The 23,413-nt window shown below is 36.5% G+C and overlaps 2 protein-coding genes across 7 annotated transcripts in view; one reads left to right on the top strand and one right to left on the bottom strand.

Annotated features, from left to right (window-relative positions):
* The window catches only part of LOC137065170 (SH3 domain and tetratricopeptide repeat-containing protein 1), a 32,843-nt gene that overhangs the window by 6,572 nt on the left and 2,858 nt on the right, over positions 1-23,413 (top strand). For 3 of the 4 annotated variants that reach the window (XM_067436925.1, XM_067436788.1, XM_067436984.1), the window contains 12 exons: positions 49-247; positions 342-418; positions 1,145-1,340; positions 1,930-2,060; positions 10,380-10,412; positions 11,448-12,355; positions 13,551-14,310; positions 17,536-17,716; positions 18,164-18,314; positions 19,877-19,999; positions 20,195-20,345; positions 20,522-20,718. In XM_067436925.1, the coding sequence (XP_067293026.1) occupies positions 49-247; positions 342-418; positions 1,145-1,340; positions 1,930-2,060; positions 10,380-10,412; positions 11,448-12,355; positions 13,551-14,310; positions 17,536-17,716; positions 18,164-18,314; positions 19,877-19,999; positions 20,195-20,345; positions 20,522-20,718 (3,107 nt within the window). The remainder of the gene's footprint in view (positions 1-48; positions 248-341; positions 419-1,144; positions 1,341-1,929; positions 2,061-10,379; positions 10,413-11,447; positions 12,356-13,550; positions 14,311-17,535; positions 17,717-18,163; positions 18,315-19,876; positions 20,000-20,194; positions 20,346-20,521; positions 20,719-23,413) is intronic. The other variant, XM_067436853.1, reaches the window with a different exon arrangement.
* On the bottom strand, positions 2,143-8,320 carry LOC137065426 (gametocyte-specific factor 1). 3 transcript variants are annotated; one of them, XM_067437098.1, is made up of 7 exons: positions 8,218-8,320; positions 7,890-7,981; positions 7,700-7,797; positions 5,823-5,949; positions 5,648-5,731; positions 4,477-4,546; positions 2,143-2,550 (listed from the first exon to the last, which is right to left on the bottom strand). In XM_067437098.1, exons 2-7 carry the CDS (start codon positions 7,951-7,953, stop codon positions 2,463-2,465), a joined length of 531 nt encoding a protein of 176 aa, XP_067293199.1. In that variant the 5' UTR covers positions 7,954-7,981; positions 8,218-8,320; the 3' UTR covers positions 2,143-2,462. The 3 variants fall into 3 exon arrangements, with proteins under 3 accessions (XP_067293199.1, XP_067293271.1, XP_067293340.1); XM_067437170.1 differs by lacking the exon at positions 8,218-8,320 and adding an exon at positions 8,056-8,075; XM_067437239.1 differs by lacking the exons at positions 7,700-7,797; positions 7,890-7,981; positions 8,218-8,320 and adding an exon at positions 6,899-7,152.

Genomic DNA, 23,413 nt, shown 5'->3' with positions numbered 1-23,413 from the left:
GTGAATGTCACTGTTATTTGTAATAAAAATGTATTGTTTACTTTTGAGGGTCTTTCTTTGGATGCTGCACAGCAAATCAGATGTTTGATAGCTCTACGGCAGGTAGTGACCTTTATTTGGAGAAGGGGGATATCGCCCTGTTTGAGCCTCCATTCCTAGGTTCAGGGTGGACAGTGCTGTCACTAGCAGACGGGTCTAGAGGAACCAAGCCCAAACCAGCTCTGGAGCCAGTCATACCCTTTCATGAGTATGTCACCTTCTGAATTTCATTTTGAACGTATTGTCATAAAATCAACAGAGCACCCAGAACTAAGAACAATGAATTTTCTTTACTTCCAAAGGTGGTTTCTGAAGTCCTGCCCAGAGAGTGTATTAGTGGGTGGTGGAAAGGACACTAGTGACATTCCATTACAGATTGGTGAGAAAATGTTTAAATAATTGTACTTCATTATACTGTATATAAACTACCATCCAAAATATAGGGTTATATGCTTTTGAAATAAGACTCTTATGGGCACCAAAGCTGCTATTTATTTGATAAAAAATATTCCTGTGATGGAAAAGCTGAATTTTCACCATCATTACTCCAGTCTTTAGTGTTACATGACCCTTCAGAAATCATTCTAATTTGCTGATTTGATGCTCAAGAAACATTTATTATTATTATTAATGTTAAAATGTACTGTGCTGCATAATATTTTTGTAGAAACCATGATACTTTTTTCAAGATTTTTTGATGATGAGAAATTTCAAAAGAAAAGAAAAAATGTTTAACAATGTAAATGTCTTTACAAGCCAGCCTATGACATTCTTTCTGAAGAACACAATCAGTTATAGACAGTAATACATATCCAGATGCTTCCAAGCTTTATAATGACAATGATGGGGTCCAATGAGTTTGAAGCTCAAAAAAGCACATCCATCCATCATAAACGTCCATACATAGAGGATTAAAAATCTGAAGACTCTACTCTGAGATATATGTAGAAGATTAATATACTACAGTATATCACTTGATGGGATTTTTTCAGACTTAAAGCTGTAGATCTTTTCTTTTAGTCATTTTATTTTTTCATAACAGACATTGTCATCTTCACAGTCCACTAATTTAACTCAAACACAATTGTAACAATATCTCACACAGCAGTAGGGGTCTGTGAGACCACAGAAGACTATGAAGCTGATGGACCAGATGAACTGAGTTTCCAGGCTGGTGAACGCATCATCATCATGGGCCTGCTGGTAGCCTGTTTTGAATGGTTTATGGGAAAATCTGAGAAAACGGGGGATATAGGACTTGTCAAAACCAACCTGGTCAAAGCAACCAGTTCATTTTGTGAGTAAGTGCTAGCATGATTTTATGAATATATTAATTTGTTGGTTCAGTTTGGTAACACTATGCTGAACCACATCTCCTCACAGCAGATTTTCGTTTGTGTGTGATGGAGGGATTCCTGATGCCGTTTTGACTCCTTTACACATTTTATAAGCTCTTCACAAGTTCTCAGCTGTAAATAATGCATATGCATAGCCTGTAAATAAATTCATTTACAGGCTATGCATGTACAATGAACACATTAGCCTAGTGCACAGTATTGTTTTTTTGATGTTTTTGTAAGTTCCATCACAAAATATGTGATAAAAGCCAACTAATCAGGTTGTGAACATGAATCCTTAAGCCTTGATATCTTTAGGCTCAGTGTTAAAATGTCAATGTGAACGCTAAGCAGATCAGCACTAAATTGGTCCGGACCAAACAAATAAACTAGAATTGTAAAAACACCCAAAGTTAATTTTGCAACTATGTCAATTTATTCTACTAACCTAATTCCTAAACTAACACTGTCTATTAACACTAATGACAGTTAGTTGACAATATTAACAGTAACCCACAGTTTCTCATAACTTCATTTTATGCTTACATCACAGATCATCTGACATTTTCTTAAAAGACGAGGACAGACAAATTATTGCCATGGATCAGGACAAAATTAAAGATGAGACCATTTCTTTATTGAAGAAAATATGCCAGTGTGATGTTGGCACAAACTACAAACTTGGTAAGGCTCACTGGTTTTTGAATCTTAACATTTATAAATTAAGTTTTATTGGCTTTCACAACAGTATCTGATTTATGAAAAAAAAAAAAAAAGTGGATGGTGTTCCTGACACCACAGAGGTAGAATTACAGGCACAAAGCAACTATGCCAACACAAAACACATCAACTAAAGTATTGTAAATATCCTGCTCGTAAGCCTTTCTTTTGTGTGGTGTAAACACAGAACCTAAACCACCTCTATTGTTCCACCTTTGGGAAAATGAACAGAAGATTAGCAAACTAATTTATCACTGCAAGAACTAGTGACCTATACAATAAAATGGCAAGACAAGCAACACACACTATCGGTATTCATTGTAAATGAAAAATAGTAGTCTTGACATGGTGGACATATTAGAAAGGTTAAAAATCAGTACAGCTGCTCGTCCAGGGAAGAACTCGTGGCGCCCTGAGACCAGAAATCGTATTGCTGGAAATGCTGTTGTTCTCCCTAATATAAAGAGAGATGTGCAGTTCATGATTATGTTACTTTGCTGAAATATTCAACCAATCTGATCAAAATTATAGTTATTACCAACTACAGAAGTCTAAATGCTATTGCAGATTACAGTGGTTCTCAACACTGCACATTTTTAATGTCTCTCTTATGATACGCTCATAGTCTGACCATGGTTGGGAACCACTGGCATATGACTCAAGCAGTCTCAATTCAATGTCGGAAGGTAGCCTTTTTTGGCCACATACATCATTCAAGCTACCTTATTTCAGTAAAAAAAACATTACATCCCAAAGTCATAAAGAATTTACATATGCTTCACAAGGAACAACGGTCCTACAACATATGCAGCAGACAGATGCGACCTCTGGAGGACACACAGCCTCTGTAACATTGTAAGCTCTATATCAGAGAATCTCATCTTTGGGCCTCGAGGTCCACTTTCCAGCAGAGTTTTGCTCCAGTCAAATATGCCTGAAAAAGCTAATAAAGAGCTGTGGCCAAAATCACCCCCTATACCGTTAAAAAGAGAACTATTTGAGGGGACAGCCATTTGTAGTGGTGTCCGAAACCATAGTGGAGGTTACTGATTGCACCACAATAATGAGTATACAACCAATGTATGCTCAACGGCTAGAGAATACCCATAATGCACTGTGAGAGTCAGCGAGCCAAATTAATAGGTGTGTTCAACATCGGCTGCGACTGGGTGCATGCGATCGGCGAGAGTAGCCGAGTGCAGTCGGGGAGGAGCTGCAAACGGAGACGTGAAGTCGGACACTTTCTGCTTCCCGTGGTGACGCTTGCACTGCGTTTGCAAACTTTATCACAGCTGAAGTTAAATAAATGCAATATTTCTCAAAAACCCAGATGTTTCAAATGATATTTTCATCCAATACTTTATGTACTGTTTAATAAAGCGTCTATTTGGACAAGATTAAAGTTCAACATATAAACATACACTATCAATGAAGTCTTGTTAACAGGTTTTATCAGTTTTAGTTTGATAAACATGACAATATAACACTGCGACTACATGAAAAGAGGTTTTACTGTTATAAATGAATGATTCATGTGAGCATTAGCATAACATAAGGTTTTAGAATAAACACGAAACGCACGTGATCGCTGTCATGCGGTGAATCGGCCAATCGCGGATCAGCTGTGTCGTCATCAGAGCTCGAGCAGCCTCCTGCAGCCACCCTTGAGAATCTGCACCGGCTGCATCAGCCGCCTGCTCTCGAATCGCTCTCGCTGTACTTTGTTGACATACGTCACAGTCACGTGCCGTCAGCGCTGCCTCAAGTCGGACAAAATTTCTAACCAGCATGCGCTGCCTCAAGTTGGACAAAATTTCTAACCAGCATGCGCTGCTTCAAGTCAGCCGCCGAACGGTCTGCGCATCGCTAGGTGAAGTCGAACAAGCCTAATGTCTGACAAGGTGATGTCACCCACAGTTGAAGCATCCATCCATCTATTTTCCAAACCACTGGTCCAATGTGGAAACAGCATAATATTATACAGGTATAAATTTTTTGTATTTAATGATTAAATTGTTTAATTAAGGTTTATACATGCTAGTTTCCATGACAGAGTTCAATATAAAGGTTTTTTGTTACTACTGAATCTGCCAGTTTGCTAAGGTTTAATGAATTATTAAACAGCAAACACAAACTATGGAAAAGCAGCAGCTCTTCTGGCTTCACTCACTCATTTTCATTCACTACCTCAAGTAACTGTCAGTGGACTAATGCAAGTAAAAGTGAATGAGGGTACAGAGGGTGATTTTGGGATTACTAGAAATAAGCACATTTACATAGAGTTATAGGCATGTGACTTTGACCAAGGTTGGAGCTAAACCCCGCAGGAAAGTGGATCTTGCTTGAGGGCCAGATTTGATAACGCCTGCTCCACACTGACCTGTCCCGAGGAAGCGATTTGGACACATCTCTGGCAAAAGATGGCGCTGCGGTTGCATGCTTTTCCACTTCTGTAAGACGCAGATAGGATCAGATGCTAAATTTTGTAGTTACATCATACAAAGAAATCTTTTCACATTTTGTACTATCAAATTAATTTTAAAAGTAAAGTTTGGTACATGAACTAACTGTTAGTGAAATTGCAAAGTTAAAGGGTTACTTCAGCGATTAGCATATGGCTTTGTATCAGTAGAAACCCTGGAGTATATTCTGATTGTGCTTTCCCCCCGGCAGTCTTACCCATGATTGTGGTTTTGAGTAATGAACCAGGCTGGGAGTTTTTAAAAGCCTCAGGAATCTTTTGCAGGTGTTTAGAGTTAATTAGTTGATTGAGATGATTAGGTTAATAGCTCGTTTAAAGAACCTTTTCATGATATGCTCATTTTTTGAGATAGGAATTTTGGGTTTTCATGAGCTGTATGCCAAAATCATCAGTATTAAAACAATAAAAGACCTGAAATATTTCAGTTGGTGTGTAATGAATCTAAAATATATGAAAGTTTAATTTTTATCATTAGATTATGGAAAATAATGAACTTTTATCAATATGCTAATTTTTTGAGAAGGACCTGTACAATTAAAAAGTGAACGTGTCTGTTCAAAATCGTGAGTCGCCGAGCGAGTGTCACAGCACAAACGCAGCAGGAGTCAGATTACATTCATCGTGATGAATGAGCTGAATGATGTAAATGAGGTAAACGTGTCCGTGCTCGCGGCAGTCGTTCACAGCCTGTGTTCAGTCTGGCGCGTTTTCAGTGCATAATTTTGTACGCTTAACTTTAATAGGAATTACTTCTAGTAAACACAGAAACTGGAGAACGGCGGTCTTTCGAATCCGCTTTGACTGCGACTCTGGAAGACTTGGAGTTAAGCTTTTCTCTGAGAAAAGAACAAAGAACGGCACTGAAGTCATTCTTAAAAAGGGAAGATGTGTTCGGGGTTTTGCTGACCGGATACAAGTCGATGAAGTAACCCTTTAAATAGAGATTTTGTTGCAAGAGGGAGGGGAAGTACATATTTATAATAAATACAGCAATAGTCCATTAAAAAAAGGAGAGTCAATTTTGTTTTTATAGGGACTTTATGACTCAGGATATAGGTCAGAGTCTTACCTTCATCCCAGTCTTCATCACACACAGGTGCAGTCCAGGTGCTCACTGGGATTTGAAACTTGCAATCAGTCTTCTCACTGGCCACTATTAACATTTGAGAACGGAGACATTATGCATGGGGTGTGTCTTTAGTAGTCCCAATATCATGAAGGTGAAATGGTGAAACAGATCTTACCGTAGGTCACATTAACAGAGCATCGGTCCACACAGTTTGAGATGTGATGGGACAACTCATGTTTTCTCATCAAGTGGCGTGCATTGAATGGACATGCCCAAAATTCACCGACTAATTCAGGGTGATTCTTAAAAATAATAATCACAGACATCTATCAGTACTCAATACTTTTAGTTTAAACATCATGATGAAACAGAAGTATTGACAGATTTTTTCTTACATATTGTGATGGGTATTTAACTTAAACAGATATAGGTCAGAAACTTGGTTCTATGATCTTTTATCCATCAGTTACTGATTAGATAGAGGCAGATCTGATTGAAAGCTTGCAGTCAAGTGTAAAAAAAATAATAATACAAAAAAAATAAAAGAGGGTGGGGGTTATGCAGACTAAATGATTGGAGAAGTGCAATATGTGTCACCAGAGAGAAGTCTGTGTTCACTGAAAGCTCAAGTTTTGGGATTTTGCTTAAACATTTTTTAATTTATTTTTATGAAACATTTGCAAAGGTGAATTGTTCACAAGATCAATAATTGCATTTATAAAATAAAAGGAATTTTACTTTCATGCTAAATTTAAACAAAGTTATTGATTAAACATCAACAGTTAGTTTAGCATCATCAGTAGCCATGTTTACATGCACACTTTTTTGTCATTCCGATTAAAATAATTCGAATTGAAAGATTCAGTGGACTGTTTTACATGAGACGTTATCTAAACCGATCTGGAGTTGACATGTGCTGACTTTCAATCGCAATCATCACAGAGCAGTTTGTCTGCCGCATCAGAAACACCGACTCTGTCCTCTCCAGCAGCTGGAATGTGTTCACGGAGGCCATAGCAACTTTCAACGGCCACCAGGACTTATACAGTTGTATAAAAGCTATTTATTTGTTTTAAAGTGTAATAATCTCATAAAAAATAAATGCTTGTATCAGGGGCAGTTGAAGTAAAACGTGCCTGGGACAAACGCTGTCAAGATGAGTGGATGTGGCCAGGCTATGTCTGTCATTATTCCAACATTATCTTCATAAGTTCTTACGAAATAAAAAAGTTTACCCCTCAGAAAAATTACCTTTCCTCTCACCATTATAGCCTGCGTTTGAGCGGCGTGCAGCGCGGACTCTTCAGTAGTGAAGGCGTGCGCTGTATACCACATCATATAAGGACGCACACTGAAAAGTAATCAGGTCAGGTCGTTTACATGGTTACATTTTTCATTTGATCGGTTCATGAAAAGGTTTATCCCACCCCTCTCAAACCGATTACAATTTCATTCGGTTTGGGCATTTTTATTCCGATTGAGGTGTTTATATGGAGCATTTTCATTCGGATTGGACTTTTAAACCGATTACAGTGCTCCATGTAAAAGCACCTAGTGCTTGCATCGCGCCACATGAATACTGTTAAATATATAATAAGTATTTAAGCCTAGAACTTTTTGGTTCTAATCCATCAACTGTTTAATGTGTCATTGAGTGCTACAGATTCCCTCATTAATTTTCATACAAGTAGATTATTACATTTTGTGGGCCTATATCTGGACTATTAGCGTGTTTTAAGCACTTTAAGCTATGCTCAAAAAAACGTTTAATTTAAAATCATCCTGTGATGCTATAGTTGAGTCGGGCGTGTTAAAAAAAATACAATAAATAAACTATAACGGGTTAGTTTACACATATTAGGCTACATTGACATCATCATTGTCCATGTTAAAAATTAAAAGTATTCAGATTACAAAAATATACATTAAACCTATGCCTAAAATGGTCCAATGATAGCTTATTGCTGAACATTGGATATGCTTAAATAAAGAAGTAGGCTAATAGGAATTTAGCTGTACTGTAATGATGTGTTGCTAACTTGCGAAACACACCTTCCTGCATTTGATGAGGTGGTAGGGGAACCGGCAGGCCCGGATCAGATGATGTGGGTCATAGGGGCACATCAGGAGTTTGTCAGGGTTACAGAAATCTATGAAAAAAATGCAAGCAACTGTAAACTAATGCACACCGATGTGTCAATGTAATCATGTGTTATTGGCGCTTGTGTCTCTACGGTTTTACCTTTAGGCTCTTCCCATCGTGGAGCTGCAAAAATCACCCCAGATTCCCTGCTTGCCTTTGACATTCTGCCACACTGTCCTGCAGTTTAAATGCTAAAACACAATGTGATATAATATAATTCAGTGGCATTATTATCCTTAAAAGCAAATAAGTAACATTTAATTACATGTCGCGGCCCAAAGGCTAATCAAAACAAAACTTTCGTGACGGTAGTGAGAAAATAATACTTTAGATTTCGCTGGAGTTTTTTTTTTTTTAACCGTGTTGACAATTCTTATTCATATACTGACAGAGACAGCTTACAGGGTCGCAAAAGGTTTTAACTTACCAAGATGTGTCGTTTTGTTCAGCCGTGTAATTTAACAGTTCTAGAAGCACCTGAAGTGACTTACACATTAGTCAGCCACTTGAGGCGCTAAAGAGTAACGGAATGAAGTAACGTGACAGAAAGACTGGCTTGAAAAAATACTGCATATTTTTTAATACTGAATATACAGTTGTCTGAGGTCAATAATGACGTTCGTGTGTTTTTTATATTCATAAACATCATAATGAATAAGTAATAAGCTATTTTCTACATTGGTTTTGAGCATAGACTGTTTGAGGCTTGCTCGGGTTTGATGAGCACTGGGTGGGAAGTAAACGCCCACGGCTGTAGGATTTGCATATTTAATGAACTTCTCCCCTGCCAGTTCACATGAGAGAGAGATGGATTGTTTGTTTAGAAGGCGGCAACCAGGATGATCCTCTCACAGGGCTCTTATCAAACAAACGCGATGTATTTATCATCCACCCGCGATTAATTGGAATTCGCATTGACACTTGGCCAGCGCGAAACAAAATCGAAACAAAATATGACGTCAAGAGAGTGATGAACAAGAAAGGAATTCCTTTCCTTTCACTATTTTGAAAGGAAATAGTGGAAATAATAATACTATTTTATTAATGCTCTTTCACTATTTGGTACTTGCCTGCCGACGGCCAATGTCCGAGTCTTTTCCAATACTTTCACATATAAAAACATGTTACTCACTTATGTGTCAAATACTTATATAACTGAGTAGTCCGGCCAGGATATTATTATTATTATTATTTTATTATTATTATTATTTTTTTATTATTGCAATATATACATAACAAGACAGGGAACAACCAACAATGTAAGACACTTCCATTGGGACACAAACAGAGTTAAAATTTGCGAAGAAAACCAGAAAGAGAGAAAAAAAGAAAAGAAAAAAAGAAAAAAAAAGGTCACAAGGAGCAAGGGTCGAGACATAGAAGTTGACGAAATAAGTATTTTTTTAAAAAAAAAATACTAAAATAATAAATATTTTGACAATGAGACACATAGTGTTTCAGACTTTCGATTTTGTTTCTTAAAGCATTTAAAACTCTGAAACATTATGTCCGGCCAGGATATTGTCATTTAAAAGTTAGTTGTTGCAGCCCTCATGATGTTGATGTTGACTTCTTGTGTTTTGATCTGAAGCTCCGCCCTCCACCTATCTACCAATCACAAAGTCAATAGTGTTTGGGCATCCGGGTTGCCAGCACTGCTCTAGTTACCACAGCTGTAGCTACAAACGTTCCTGCTGGATCCTGCAGCCTATCTGGCAACCTCGAGTCAGGGGGAGGGGGAGAGGGGATAGTGATTGCAGTACCAAGTTTTGGCCACAATCTTACAGCACTTCCTTTAATTAAAAATAAAGTTCAACCACACATTCCTAATATTAGGATCCGAAGGAAGCTTATGCAGTGTTCTTCCACAACCAGGAATAACGCAATATCTTGCTATTCTTCGGCATGTTTATTGTTGCTGGCTAGACTGATCTGAACGGCTCCATGAGTCGGTGGGTGGAGCTACTGAACTACACATGGGCTGCGTCCGAAATCGCGTACTATGTGAGTAGGTACTATATTTGAATTAGAACGTACTTCGCGTAAAAAGTTGTTTCTAAAGTACTTGCACTTGAAAACAGCTGCATCTCCGTTTTCCGCCATTTTCAAATATAACGAGCTCCTCTCTCCCGTGGCATCATGAGATAGTAAAGTGTCCATCGTATGCGCACTTCATAATTTTGCCGGAAGTAGTAGGCCATCCGGGTACTTTTCGCATACTGTTTTCCGAATTCTATGAATTCGGACATACTACTCTGCTCACGTACTGTTTTTCGCATACTATATAGTATGGAAGTATGCGATTTCGGACGCAGCCATGCTTATTATTCTGTAGAGTTGGTGTTTCGTGATGATGTCAAGATGAGGCATATCCTGAGATCAATCGTTTTCTGGGCCTGGTGTCTATAAAAGCTTTTCTTTGACTAACAAGGAAGTTTTCAGCTCTGAAACTTACAGGATATTCTTATAATACCATGACATTTCATATATCAAAAGCTCAAGGGAAAGTTGATTTCTCAATTCATCAGCCCTTTAAAAATTCTATTTAAATTTAAATGGATCTCTTAATTCTTCTTTTACATACCACAGATCTGGCAAAAGAAATTCCAGGATCAGTTCAAAGTAAGATTTTATCTATCTATCTATCTATCTATCTATCTATCTATCTATCTATCTATCTATCTATCTATCTATCTATCTATCTATCTATCTATCTATCTATCTATCTATCTATCTATCTATCTATCTATCTATCTATCTATCTATCTATCTATCTATCTATCTATCTATCAATCTATCTATCTATCTATCTATCTATCTGTCTGTCTTTCTGTCTGTCTTTCTGTCTGTCTATCCCATAATGTATGAAGTATACCATCCATCTATCACATAATATATGTAGTCCATCCATCCATCCATCCATCCATCCATCCATTGCATATATTTTAGTATACCATCCATCCATACATCCATCACATAATATATGAAGTATACCATCCATCCATCCATCCATCCATCCATCCATCCATCCATCCATCCATCCATCCATCCATCCATCCATCCATCCATCCACCCACCCACCCATCCATCCATCCATCCATCCATCCATCCATCCATCCATCCATCCATCCATCCATCCATCCATCCATCATCCATTGCATATATGAAGTATACCATCCATCCATCTATCATCACATAATATATGAAGTATACCATACATCCATCACAAAATATATACCATTCATACATCACATAAAATATAAAGTATACCATTCATCCATCCATCATCCATTCATCCAGCCATCCATCACATAATATATGAAGTATACCATCCATCCATCACATAAAATATGGAGTATACCATCCATCCATCCTTCCATCCATCACAAAAAATATGAAGTATACCATCCCTCCATACATCCATCACATAATATATGAAGTATAACATCCATCCATCCATCACATAAAATATAAAGTATACCATCCATCCATCCATCCATCCATCCATCCATCCATCCATCCATCCATCCATCCATCCATCCATCCATCCATCCATCATATTTTAATTACTATTACGCTTAGTATGGGCTAAATAAAGTATTGATCTAATTTTATTTAAACAGATGTATTTATTATTATTTTATTCTTTGTCTTTAGACAAGACTCAAGAAGTGAATAATCTACAACAAAAAGTCAACCATATTTTGAGTGAGGTATATGAGACTCCAAGAAATGAAGATTCATCATTCAGTGTCAAGCACCAGACAGTGAAAGAAGCTAAGGATACAGAGGAATCCCAGGAACTCCCCCGTTTTTCTGTCTGCTCCGAGCAGGACAGCACCAGTCCAGATGAACATCATGCTTTCCTCTCATTTTTGAGGAGTCGTGACCACCAGCCAGAGTTCATGCTCTTGTACAGCGCTTACCCAGATTTCCTCATCTTACATTTTGAGGGTCACTCTGATGAGGAGGATATAGTGGCGTATTTAAGTGTAGCCCGAGAACTGGCGCGAAAGAAGCGTGTCTTGTGGGCGCAGAGCCGAATCTGTTTTCTTCTTGGACAGCTTTGTGCTGGAAGGTCAAAGTTCTCTCAAGCTCGGGTTTATTATGAGGAAGCCTTGAATGTACCCAGGGAATGTTTCACAGATATGTTTCTGCTTTCTGCCATTTACTCCAACCTGGCACTCATCTACCTAACACAGAAGAACCATGAAAAATGTTTCACTTTGTCAGAGCGCTTGTCTGCTTTATTGATGGCTGTCCCTGATTGTTTGTTTGGTTGTGAGGACCCTGAGGTATTAAAGTATGTACTAAAAAAGACCATCCTGGCCAAGAATCACCCTGCAGAGGCCCGAGCCTGCTTCATCCTTGCAAAGCTCCACCTTAAGCTTAACAACGGCATGAGTGCAATCCCGTTCATCGAAAGGCTTTTGATCCTTGCTGACGAGATTCCTGAAGCATGTGACGAGACAGTGAGCCATGTTTTCCTGGTGTTAGCAAGACTCTACAGTGACCAGAGTCTGCTAAGTTTGGCTGAAAGCTGTGCACGGCGAGCATCTCTTCAGGTCAGTGTTACATGATAGTGGTTTCAGAAAGCACTTAGATTACAAAGATAGAATTAGATAACTTAAATTAAAAGAAATTCAGAAAAATACATATTTTATTGCTTTTATTGTATATATATATATATATATATATATATATATATATATATATATATATATATATATATATATATATATATATATATATATATATATATATACAATAAAATATGTGTGTATATTTTAAAATATTATTGTATATTTTATATACAATAAAATATATATATATAAAATAAAAAATATATATATACAATAAAAAATAATGTGTGTGTATATATATATATATATATATATATACACACACACAGCATATACTGTCTATAACATTTCATTTAACTAAATTAAATCTAAAGTTAATTAATATTTTTTTAATTTAATAATTAATTAACATTTAATCAAATAAAATTAACTCAAATACAGTACATTGATTTGTGCATTTATCCATTCTCTTTCACAGGTAGGAGCCATTGTCACATGATTATTTTTAACAAAAAAAAAAAAAAAAAAAAAAAAAAAAATATATATATATATATATATATATATATATATATATATATATATATATATATATATAATTAAATATAATTAAACAGATGTTAATTTATTAAAGGGTTTTTAATAAATTGAAATTGAATTTGAAAATGAATTAAATAAAAAAAAGTAAATATCTTTTTCACAGAAGCCACCGTGTAAATTAATACATTTAAATTATTTTTTTAATTTATTTAAACTAAAGTAAATAATGTAATACAATTATTACATTTTATTTTCTTAAAATAAATCAATTTAAATAAAATGGGTAAGTAATATAATAAAATATTAAAAAATGTAATCAGTTAATCAAATCAAATATATTTATTGTGCATTTATTCATTCTCTTTCACAGGTAGGAGCTATCGTGTTACAGCAATTTTACACAGTTTCACTGTGTAAAATAAATTTAAATAAAAAAAATTATAATATAACAAACACATTTAATAGAATTATTACATTTTACTTAATCAAATATAATTAAATTAAATAGTTAATTATTTTATGCAAAAAATATTAAAATAAAAAGCGCATTAAAAATAAATGGATTAAAATGACTAAAATTAGAATAATAAATGAATCCAGTTAAATAAATTGGTTTGTGCATTCATCCATTCTTTCACAGGTAGGAGCCACCGCTTCACATTGTCTTTGTGGTGTCTCACTGTTGATGGAAAATGCATCAGAGCTGTATGGAGTGGCCATCCCAACACAAGTGGCTCCATACCTGACCCGTGCCGCTGCTTTAGTTTCCCCCGGCAAGGAGCCAGCGCTGGGTCATGTCCACGCTCTGTGTTTGTCCTGGCTCTTCCATAGACACAGCATGCCCGACAGAGCTGTTCGCTACATGCTCACCGTCCTCGACCACAGCAGCATGTCTAGCGTTGGCCAGTCAGACACTACTGCTGCTCTCATATGGATGGCATGGCTGTACATCTGCAACCAGCAACCCGGCACCGCTCTGGAAGTGCTGGATGCTGTGCTGTCATCGCTGCCCGAGCACTGTACCACACAGCTGGAAGGTGTGGTTTACAACATGCGGGCCATTTCATACAGACATTTAGCCGACATCCGACATGCAGCTGAGAGTTACCGGGCTGCTATCGAGATATGCGAGGAGTTTGAGGACAAACATAACTGGGCCATAGCGTTGGCCAACTGTGGATTCATGTGTTTGCAAATCAAGGCAAAAAGACTGGCAGAAGAATACCTCACTCAGTCAGTGGAGCTGTTCTCCGAGCTTGAGGATGAAGGGCATGAACTCAGCTTTATTCCAGTGCTTCTTGAGTTAGGAAAACACTTTATTTCCCAGGGAAAACATGAGAATGGAAAGATCTACTACGAATGGGCCCTGCTGACTGCCATGTACATCGATCACATGGATAGTAAGTCTTTATTATATTTGTGGAAGTGACTGTATGCATTATCTCTACCAGTATCTTGAAGTCAGAATTTTTGAAGTGAAATTAGAGTTGGATTTTTGTCTCTGGTTAAAGTCAACATGAAATCACAACTGACTCTTTACTTTCTTAAAGCAATAGTTCTCATTTTGTTCCTTTCGTTCCTCTTCAAAGCTCAAATGATGATGATTTTAATGAAACCTAAAAGATTTGAGAGCATTCAAAAAGTTGTGTTAATATCGGTTGCATTCACAGATGGATATTCACTTTTTCATTGAATATTCGACCTGGATTAGTAACACGCAGATTCTGCCATAGTCATTGCCTGGGTTACCTATGTGTGGGCGGAGCTATCAAAATAGGGCCGAGACCCTTTTTTGGGGTAGGGCGTGTTTGTTTAGGTGATTTTAAATATCAACAACAGTTACAAAAAAAACACGTACCCCACCTTTAACACACATCAAATATGGTCAACAGAACCTTGTACTTGCTTGATGTGCGAGAATAAACCTTATTGGTTCTTATGGAAGCTCCAACATGTTTGTGTCTTGTGTGTCAAGTAACCATGTATGAGCTGCGGTTTACCATGATGTGCTAAATATATGTCCGTTGATCAGTGGTGATATGTTAGTAAAAACTTAAATGATATCTTTTATACATATAGGCCCAGTTTCACAGACAGGGCTTAGATTAAACTAGGATTAGGCATTTAAAATTGGGCATTTAAAGGCCCACTGAAATCAAAATCAAGTTTTTTAGCGTTTAGTATGACTGTGTTAGTCTTAAAGTTATGAAGAGGATGGTATGTTCCAAAACAATGACAAAATTAGCATTTAGGAGATATAAGCATTCAAAATTTACAGTCTCTCACTTCTGTTAAAACGAATCTCAGATTTTGGTGACATCATCGCAGACTTCACCTTCTTGTCAAATCTTCTGTCCAATCAAAATGCTCTCTAGAATCACTGCTGAAGCTGTGGCTGAAATCGGTCAGTTGTTAACACACATTTACTAATTACTACACTGTAAAAAATTATTGTTGGTTTTTGTTGGTTTAACTTAAAAAAGTAAGTAAACTGGTTGCCTTAAAATTTTAAGTTTATTGAAATTAAAAATTTGAGTTGATACAATGAAGGACATTTGTTTAATAAATAGAAACTCAAAATATTATTGTATCTGAACCACATAAAAAGTTTCACTGTGTAATCAGAAAAAAAAAACACACAAAATTACCCAATATAGCAAATTCTTTTAATAATATTTTAATAAAGGTTGTCGAATCTCAAAAAAAATTCATTATATTAACTCAAAATTTTAATTTCAATGAACTCAAAATTTTAAGGCAACCAGGTAACTTTTTTTCTAAATAATTTTTTACAGTGTACATGGTGAAAGGCACATATATAGCACACTATATATGCGATAGGAAACAATTCAGTGTAAATATGCTTTAGGTTGAGACAAATTTAGTCAGTTTTCACGTTAGTTTTACGCACCGCAGCAGCGCACACACACCAATGGCTCTGGTCTAAATTTTGACACGAGGGCGCAGAGTGGATCATATGTGCGAGTCCGCGCTGACATTCTGCACAGAATGCTTCATTTCAAAGCGATATGGAGGAGATTATGATGAGAAAAAGTGTTAGAGGAAACTGGCTTTACCAAACAGAAAAGTCCGCTCTAGTCAAACTGTATATTAACGAAACACTATTGGCTGTTTCAAAAAAGGGGAAAACTTTTGGCAAAACAGCTGGAGCCGTTTCAGGGGAAATCACTTTTACAAAAAACATTACTGGTGTGCGTCTTGAAAAAACAATGGCACTGACATATTTTAAGATATGTTAGGGGCAAATAGCTTTTACTTAAAACAGCTCATGCATTCATTTTAATCTTTGACTACTAGCTTAAGCCTTGTCTGTGAAAGCTAGAGATAAAGTTATTGTGTCATTAGGATTAAAGTCTTGGATTAAACAGCTTGATTCATATAGATTACATTTTTCATACATTTTAACTTTTTTGAGGAGTCAGAAGAGTTTTGGTGTTATGGACTTAGAATGGAGGAGCAGAAATCTCCCAGGGTTCATTAAAAGTATCTTCATTTGTTTTTTGAAGATGAATGAAAGTCTTAAACCACAGTTACACTAAACTTGAGCATGTGAAATTTCTTCGGACACTGCAACAGTCGTGATATGACGCCATGCTGCGCATTGTCTTTTTATAAACCAGAATTCAACAAATAGTAATACATTTAAAATGTAAAACTATACAATCTACTCGAGTTTACTGTAAAAATATCATTAATTTAATTCAGCCATGAGGTCCCGCCATGACGTATTGATCTTCTACTGGTCACACGACTTTACATGTTGTGAATTCGCAGGTCATATTTCACCAAACTTGAACTTTGGAACACAGCGAAATGCAAAACTTTTCGCATGAGCTTGTTTCCGGTCTAAAACATTTACATTCCTTTGAATGGAAGTCAATGGAACGAAAAGTGTGTAACCACCCCTTTATTAGTTTGGAATGACATAAGGGTGTGTAATTGATGATAGAATTACCATTTTTTAAACTAACCCTTTAATACTCATTTCCATTGTTAGTTTGCATGATTCATCTGTGCACATTATTCTGAATAAACGGGGAATAATGATCTTGAATGCATTTAACTTTCTCCGGCTCTCAATCGACTTTCCTTTTCATCTGATGTCACGAATCAGTTCTACTTTTTCAGCATTTCCCCTCCAACCACCTTACTACATTACATGCCCACTTTTTATGATCCAATCAGTTCCATAAGGATAATAGTATTCCATAGTATTGCATACCATCGTTTTTGGAATGGTCTATTTTCAGGTATGCTGACTTATACCTTCACGCTTCAAAAATATTCTTAGGGGATGTTACATGACACCATTTTCAATTTCAACTTTGTATGCAATATTTTTTTTATTTATTTTTTGCCACTTATTAACAATTATTATTAAATTAACATTATTATTTCCATGTAAACAACAATGCTGCAGATTACATGTTCACTCTTGTCTTTACAAACTGGCATCGCCAACTCGTGAAAAACTGTTGTCATGAAAATGTAGCCTTAGCATTGTGTATATACTAGAATGTTGGGATGGTCTATATTCATGTTTGCCGGTCAGCAGACTTATACCTTAATGCCCCAAAAATACATTATTATTTGTTGGACAACAGGCCAGCTGCAAGCCACATGTCACCTGTGTCAGCTATATGAAGACGTGTGTCCAGATGAAGCCCAGTGTATCATCTACAACAAGCACCAGCTGAACCTTCTCCAGCGGATTGGAGACAAGAGCTTAGAGGGAGAGATACTGGAGAAGATCAGCCAGCTGTACCTGAAGCTGGCCACCGAGAAGTAAGACCTGCCCATGATAACATTTAAGAAAGATTAACTGTAATTGAAATGCATTAAAGGCACAATTAATGCTAAAACAAATTAAATTAATTTTGTCATAATTTACGTCAATTGCTTTCTTTCTTCTGTGGAACATAAATTAAATGTCATCACAATGAAAGTCAATGGTCACCAAAACTGGTTACCAACATTCTTAAAAATGCAGTCTGCAAAAGAAAGAATTCAGGTTTAGAATGACATGAGGGTGTGTAAATGATGAAAGAATTGGGTAAACTATACCTTTAATATTTAAAGTTTTCAATTATAATAAAGTACTCACGCCATTTGTGTATCCAGGACATGGTAGTTTAGCCCCAAGTTCTTACAGAGTTGTCAGTAAAGACATCATACAATATTAAAAAGACTGCAGACTGCCTTGCTAAAATTCTTCATCATGTCATCTCACAGAGCCAGCAGAGCTGCTTTAGATTACACCAAACAGAGTCTGGGCATCTTCATCGACATGGGCAGGAAACGTAAGGAGGCTCATGCCTGGCTACAGGCAGGGAAGATTTACCACATCCTCCAACAGACAGAGCTAGTGGACCTCTATGTGCAGGTGACAACTGCCTTCATTCAGCGCTCCTTCCATGCATTCTTCTGAGTTACTATGATTGGAACTATACGTAGGGGATCACGAATGGAGCATTAACTTAAATTCAGCATTTAAATCAAATTGAAATATGATTAAGTGAATTCCGTGCACATCTAATTTGTCTGTATGCATTGACTGAGAGGCTTACAACACACACTACTACCACCTCCTTCAATACTTTTTAGTAGAATCTAGGACACACCTCACAGTGTGCAGAGAGAACCGTATTATTAACCGCTATTATAGTATTTATTAATATTATGATTTAACTTTTATATTTATCATTTTAAGATTTAGAGAATTGTATTGTGTTTTGTCCTTTTTTTGTCACATTAGTTAGTTTAAAATTTCTAGCATCAATTTATTTTATTTCAGTTTTAGATTTTAATACTTTAACTTAAACTGAATTTTTTCATATTCATTTTTTATTTCAACAAGTTTATTTCAACAACATGTATATTTTATTTTGTTTTATTTTATTAATGAAAATGGATTTTAATATTTTTAGGTTAACAATAACAACACTGCTGCACAGCTCTTGTCTAGACAAAATGTTAAGAAGCTAAAATAATTTTAATTTGTCTAACGTTTTTTGTCACAACAAAATTCCCATAATAATAATAAGGTGTGACTAGGTGTGTGTGTGTGTGTGTGTGTGTGTGGTCCAGGTAAACCCAACATTATGAGGACAAAATGTCTCCACAAAGATGGCAATATCCAAAATCCTTGTCCGTGTGGGGAAATGTTTTGTTCCCCACGAAGAAAACATCTTATAAATCAGACTACCATTTGTTTTTAAATTCTGTAAAAAGGCTAAAAGTTTTCTGTGATGGATAGATTTAGGGTTAGCGGATATAATATAGAGTTTGTACGGTATAAAAATCCTTATATGTCTATGAAAAGTCCCCATAAAACATAATGTGTGTGTGTGTTCATGTTTTTCCGTCCTAGTAGGGACTGAATGCACTCCTAAACTGAGGTCCCATGAGGAAACAAGCTAAACATACATGCCAAGTGGCTTGTTATTCATACACATTTTGAGCTATCTGCGTGTATGTGTACGCCGTGTGATTCCGCGTGAATGTCTACGCCGAAATGAACCATTATATGTGTGTGTGATGGGTAGGTTTAGGGGCAGGGGCAGTGTAGGGGGATAGAATGAAACGGCGTTGATAAACACGCTAAAAAGCGATTATACGTCTTAATTGAACGTCAAAATGGCAAACAAATTGGTATGTTCTACATAGCCCATTTCATGAGATCAGTCTGCAGAATTAGTTTTTTTTAGGGGGAGGGTAGGTGTAAGGGGATATGTAAGGGGATAGAAAATACAGTTTGTACAGTATAAAAACCATTACGTCTATGGAGAGTCCCTACAAAGAGAGCATAACCACATAAACGAGTGCGTGCATGTGTGTGTGTATGTGTCTCATTAGGGAAACAAGCAATTTGACTACATGCCATCTAAAACTTTAATTTCCCATGATGGTAACTGAAAATTTGCTTAACCTCTCTTTGTGTAACAGGTAGCCCAGGACATGGCCTTGAGCACAGGAGACACACTCTTCGCCCTGGAGGTGTTGGAGGCAGCTGGGGATGTTTTCTTCAACAGTTCGCAGGACAGAGAAAAAGCCATCTGTTTTTACAGGGTAGGTCATGCACACATTGTTGAGGAAGAGGGAGGTCTTTCGCACTGTGCTGTTATTGTACTCTGTTAATGTCAGGTCCCTGTTATATCCTTTTTCTTTATTACTGGATTTTTTTCATTAGAAAACATTCATCACAGTCATAATCCTTCTTCACTGTGCTTGTGCTAAGAATGTGTTTATCTGTGTGTTTTTAAGGACCGAGCCCTTCCCATCGCAGTGAAGACGAGCAGCGTGCGCTCTCAGCTTCGGCTGTGTAATAAACTTTCAGAGCTTCTGCTGCAGCTGGGACAGTGTTCAGAGGCCATTGAGTACACTCAAACTGCATTAGACATTAGCGTGAGTCTGGGTAGGTTAACACGTGTGCACAAACTTTTATTCAGATCGTGGCTTCCTGCCAAACATTTAGTCTGTTTTAGAGAATAAAGCACACATGGTAAACTCATGTTAACAACAGTAAACAGCCAAAAACCTTGAGGAGAGACAAATAACAGTCTTTTTGTTCATCTGTGTATTTTCTTACAGCTGACCATTTAAATGAACGGGTGGCATTCCATCGCCTCGCCACATTGTACCACTGTCTGGGTCAGTTTGAAATGGCAGAGCACCACTTTCTGAAAGCTCTGTCCATGTGTCCCTCACCGCTGCAGTATGACGAGGAAGCCTTGTACTATGTCAGGGTTTACCAAACACTTGGAGACATCATCTTCTATGATGTAAAGGTAAGTCAATGGACACCTGCCATTGGTTTGATAAACAGTTAGTCCTCCCGCTCCAAAACTCATGCCATTGGTTGAGCCAATCTCATGGGGTGTGCATCCTGAAGAATGACGTCACTTGCTACCTAACTTCAATAGTACAATGCATTGTCGGAGAGGCTAACTAGCTAGTCAAGACTGTTTCCTGAAAGCATAGGAACTTTGGCACAAAGCCATCATTCGAAACACGTCTGTTAGTGACGTCATGCAGGTGGTGAATGCTGACTTCTGCTGATTCATCATGTCAGATTATTGCTGCAAATAATGAACGCAGTATAAGAGGAATACTTTGCTATTTTCTTTTCTGTTGTTTTGCTTTATTCACATATGTTTAATTCAATCATGTGTTCCCTCTTATGTCATACTGACTGGCTAACTTTGCTTTTAAGAAAACTCAGGAAGGAAGATCAAACAAGCAGCAAAATATTTTGAAACCACAACAAAGCAACAGTATTGGGACATCAATGTACCTACTTGGTTGTCTCTACATATTAAGTTGGAAAAGAAGAAAATATTTCAAAATAAAAAAAATCAGTTACACATTTACTTTAACTCCAGATTTGCAGTAATCTGAAATAAACCAGAAGATGGCAGTCTAACTGAATACATGATTATTTATTCACACCTCATTCACATCCACTCAAAGAAAATATAAGCGTACTCATATTCAGAATATAATATATATATATATATATATATATATATATATATATATATATATATATATATATATATATATATATATATATATATATATATATATATATATATATATATATATATATATACACAGAGCATATTGCATATCCAGGCCTTTCATTAGCGAAGGACACAAAAGAATGGGAAAAACAATCTGCCAATACTAATACTACTACTACTAATAATAAAAACTATTAATTATTATTTTTATTTAAAGTAATGTTTTCATTGTGTTATTATTTAAATAAAATATAAAATAAAATTTAAATTAAATCAGTAAATAAATAATTAATACTATATGTATTTAATATTTTAAAAACAGTAGATTTACAGAACGTTAAATTGAAACTGTTCAATACTAATATTTATGAATATTTAACTTTTTCTGCTTTAAAATGTTAAACAATAGAGCTTTTATGTTGGTGGAAGGCCTTTAAACGTGTTGCTTTTGTTGACAACAGGTTTAAAAATGATTCTCAATGCAAATTTGGTGAAATGGTTGTCGTCAGTTATGTTTCCAAATGCACATTATAAGTGGCTCAAACTCACAGCACATATGGAGTTCATGTGGAGTAGCATTTACAGCAGGCCGAGCTGCTCTAAGACACTCAGACTCTAGATCATGAGCTGCGCACATGTAAATGAACACAGCGCCGCGCTTAAATCTGAACCGGTCTATACTCGCCAACGCTTCTGGTTTTCTCATATTTGGCAAAATTAAAAGTTTTTGAAAATGCAGCTTTTTTCATTACTCTGATCTACGCCACTATCATGGGAAATATTTCAGTACTTCACATACTTCAGAAAATACTATATATCTATATATCTATATATGGCGGGTTTAACGCGATGACGGTTAGAGAAGAGATGGATCGATGTCCGTTGATCACGCCTCTTGTGGTCTGATTGGTTGAAAGACTATCCAATTCCGTTCAGAGTCATTTGAACTATGGCCGTTGATCACGCCTTTTGTGCTGTAGAAAAACAGACCAGACTCCCCTGACCAATGTTCAATCTTAAAAGATTGAGCTTGGTCAGGTGATAACTAGACAACAACAAAAAAACTCTTTTTTTTAGGTTAATTCTTAGGTTAAAGAATTTTTGTACCAAACTTTGTACAAAGATGATTCTTTGAACTCTGAACTACGTTATGAAAGATATAACAGAATGATTTGATATATAATGCAATATACAGTATTGTTCAAAATAATAGCAGTACAATGTGACTAACCAGAATAATCAAGGTTTTTCGTATATTTTTTTATTGCTACGTGGCAAACAAGTTACCAGTAGGTTCAGTAGATTCTCAGAAAACAAATGACACCCAGCATTCATGATATGCACGCTCTTAAGGCTGTGCAATTGGGCAATTAGTTGAAAGGGGTGTGTTCAAAAAAATAGCAGTGTGGCATTCAATCACTGAGGTCATCAATTTTGTGAAGAAACAGGTGTGAATCAGGTGGCCCCTATTTAAGGATGAAGCCAACACTTGTTGAACATGCATTTGAAAGCTGAGGAAAATGGGTCGTTCAAGACATTGTTCAGAAGAACAGCGTACTTTGATTAAAAAGTTGATTAGAGAGGGGAAAACCTATAAAGAGGTGCAAAAAATGATAGGCTGTTCAGCTAAAATGATCTCCAATTCCTTAAAATGGAGAGCAAAACCAGAGAGACGTGGAAGAAAACGGAAGACAACCATCAAAATGGAAAGAAGAATAACCAGAATGGCAAAGGCTCAGCCAATGATCACCTCCAGGATGATCAAAGACAGTCTGGAGTTACCTGTAAGTACTGTGACAGTTAGAAGACGTCTGTGTGAAGCTAATCTATTTTCAAGAATCCCCCGCAAAGTCCCTCTGTTAAAAAAAAGGCATGTGCAGAAGAGGTTACAATTTGCCAAAGAACACATCAACTGGCCTAAAGAGAAATGGAGGACTGATGAGAGTCCTCCATTTTTGTG

Source organism: Pseudorasbora parva, chromosome 1 (genome assembly GCF_024679245.1).
Source record: "Pseudorasbora parva isolate DD20220531a chromosome 1, ASM2467924v1, whole genome shotgun sequence".
NCBI classification, from domain to species: domain Eukaryota; kingdom Metazoa; phylum Chordata; class Actinopteri; order Cypriniformes; family Gobionidae; genus Pseudorasbora; species Pseudorasbora parva.
The sequence above is the reverse complement of the archived record's forward strand: the minus strand, read 5'-3'. Positions and strand labels throughout refer to the sequence as shown.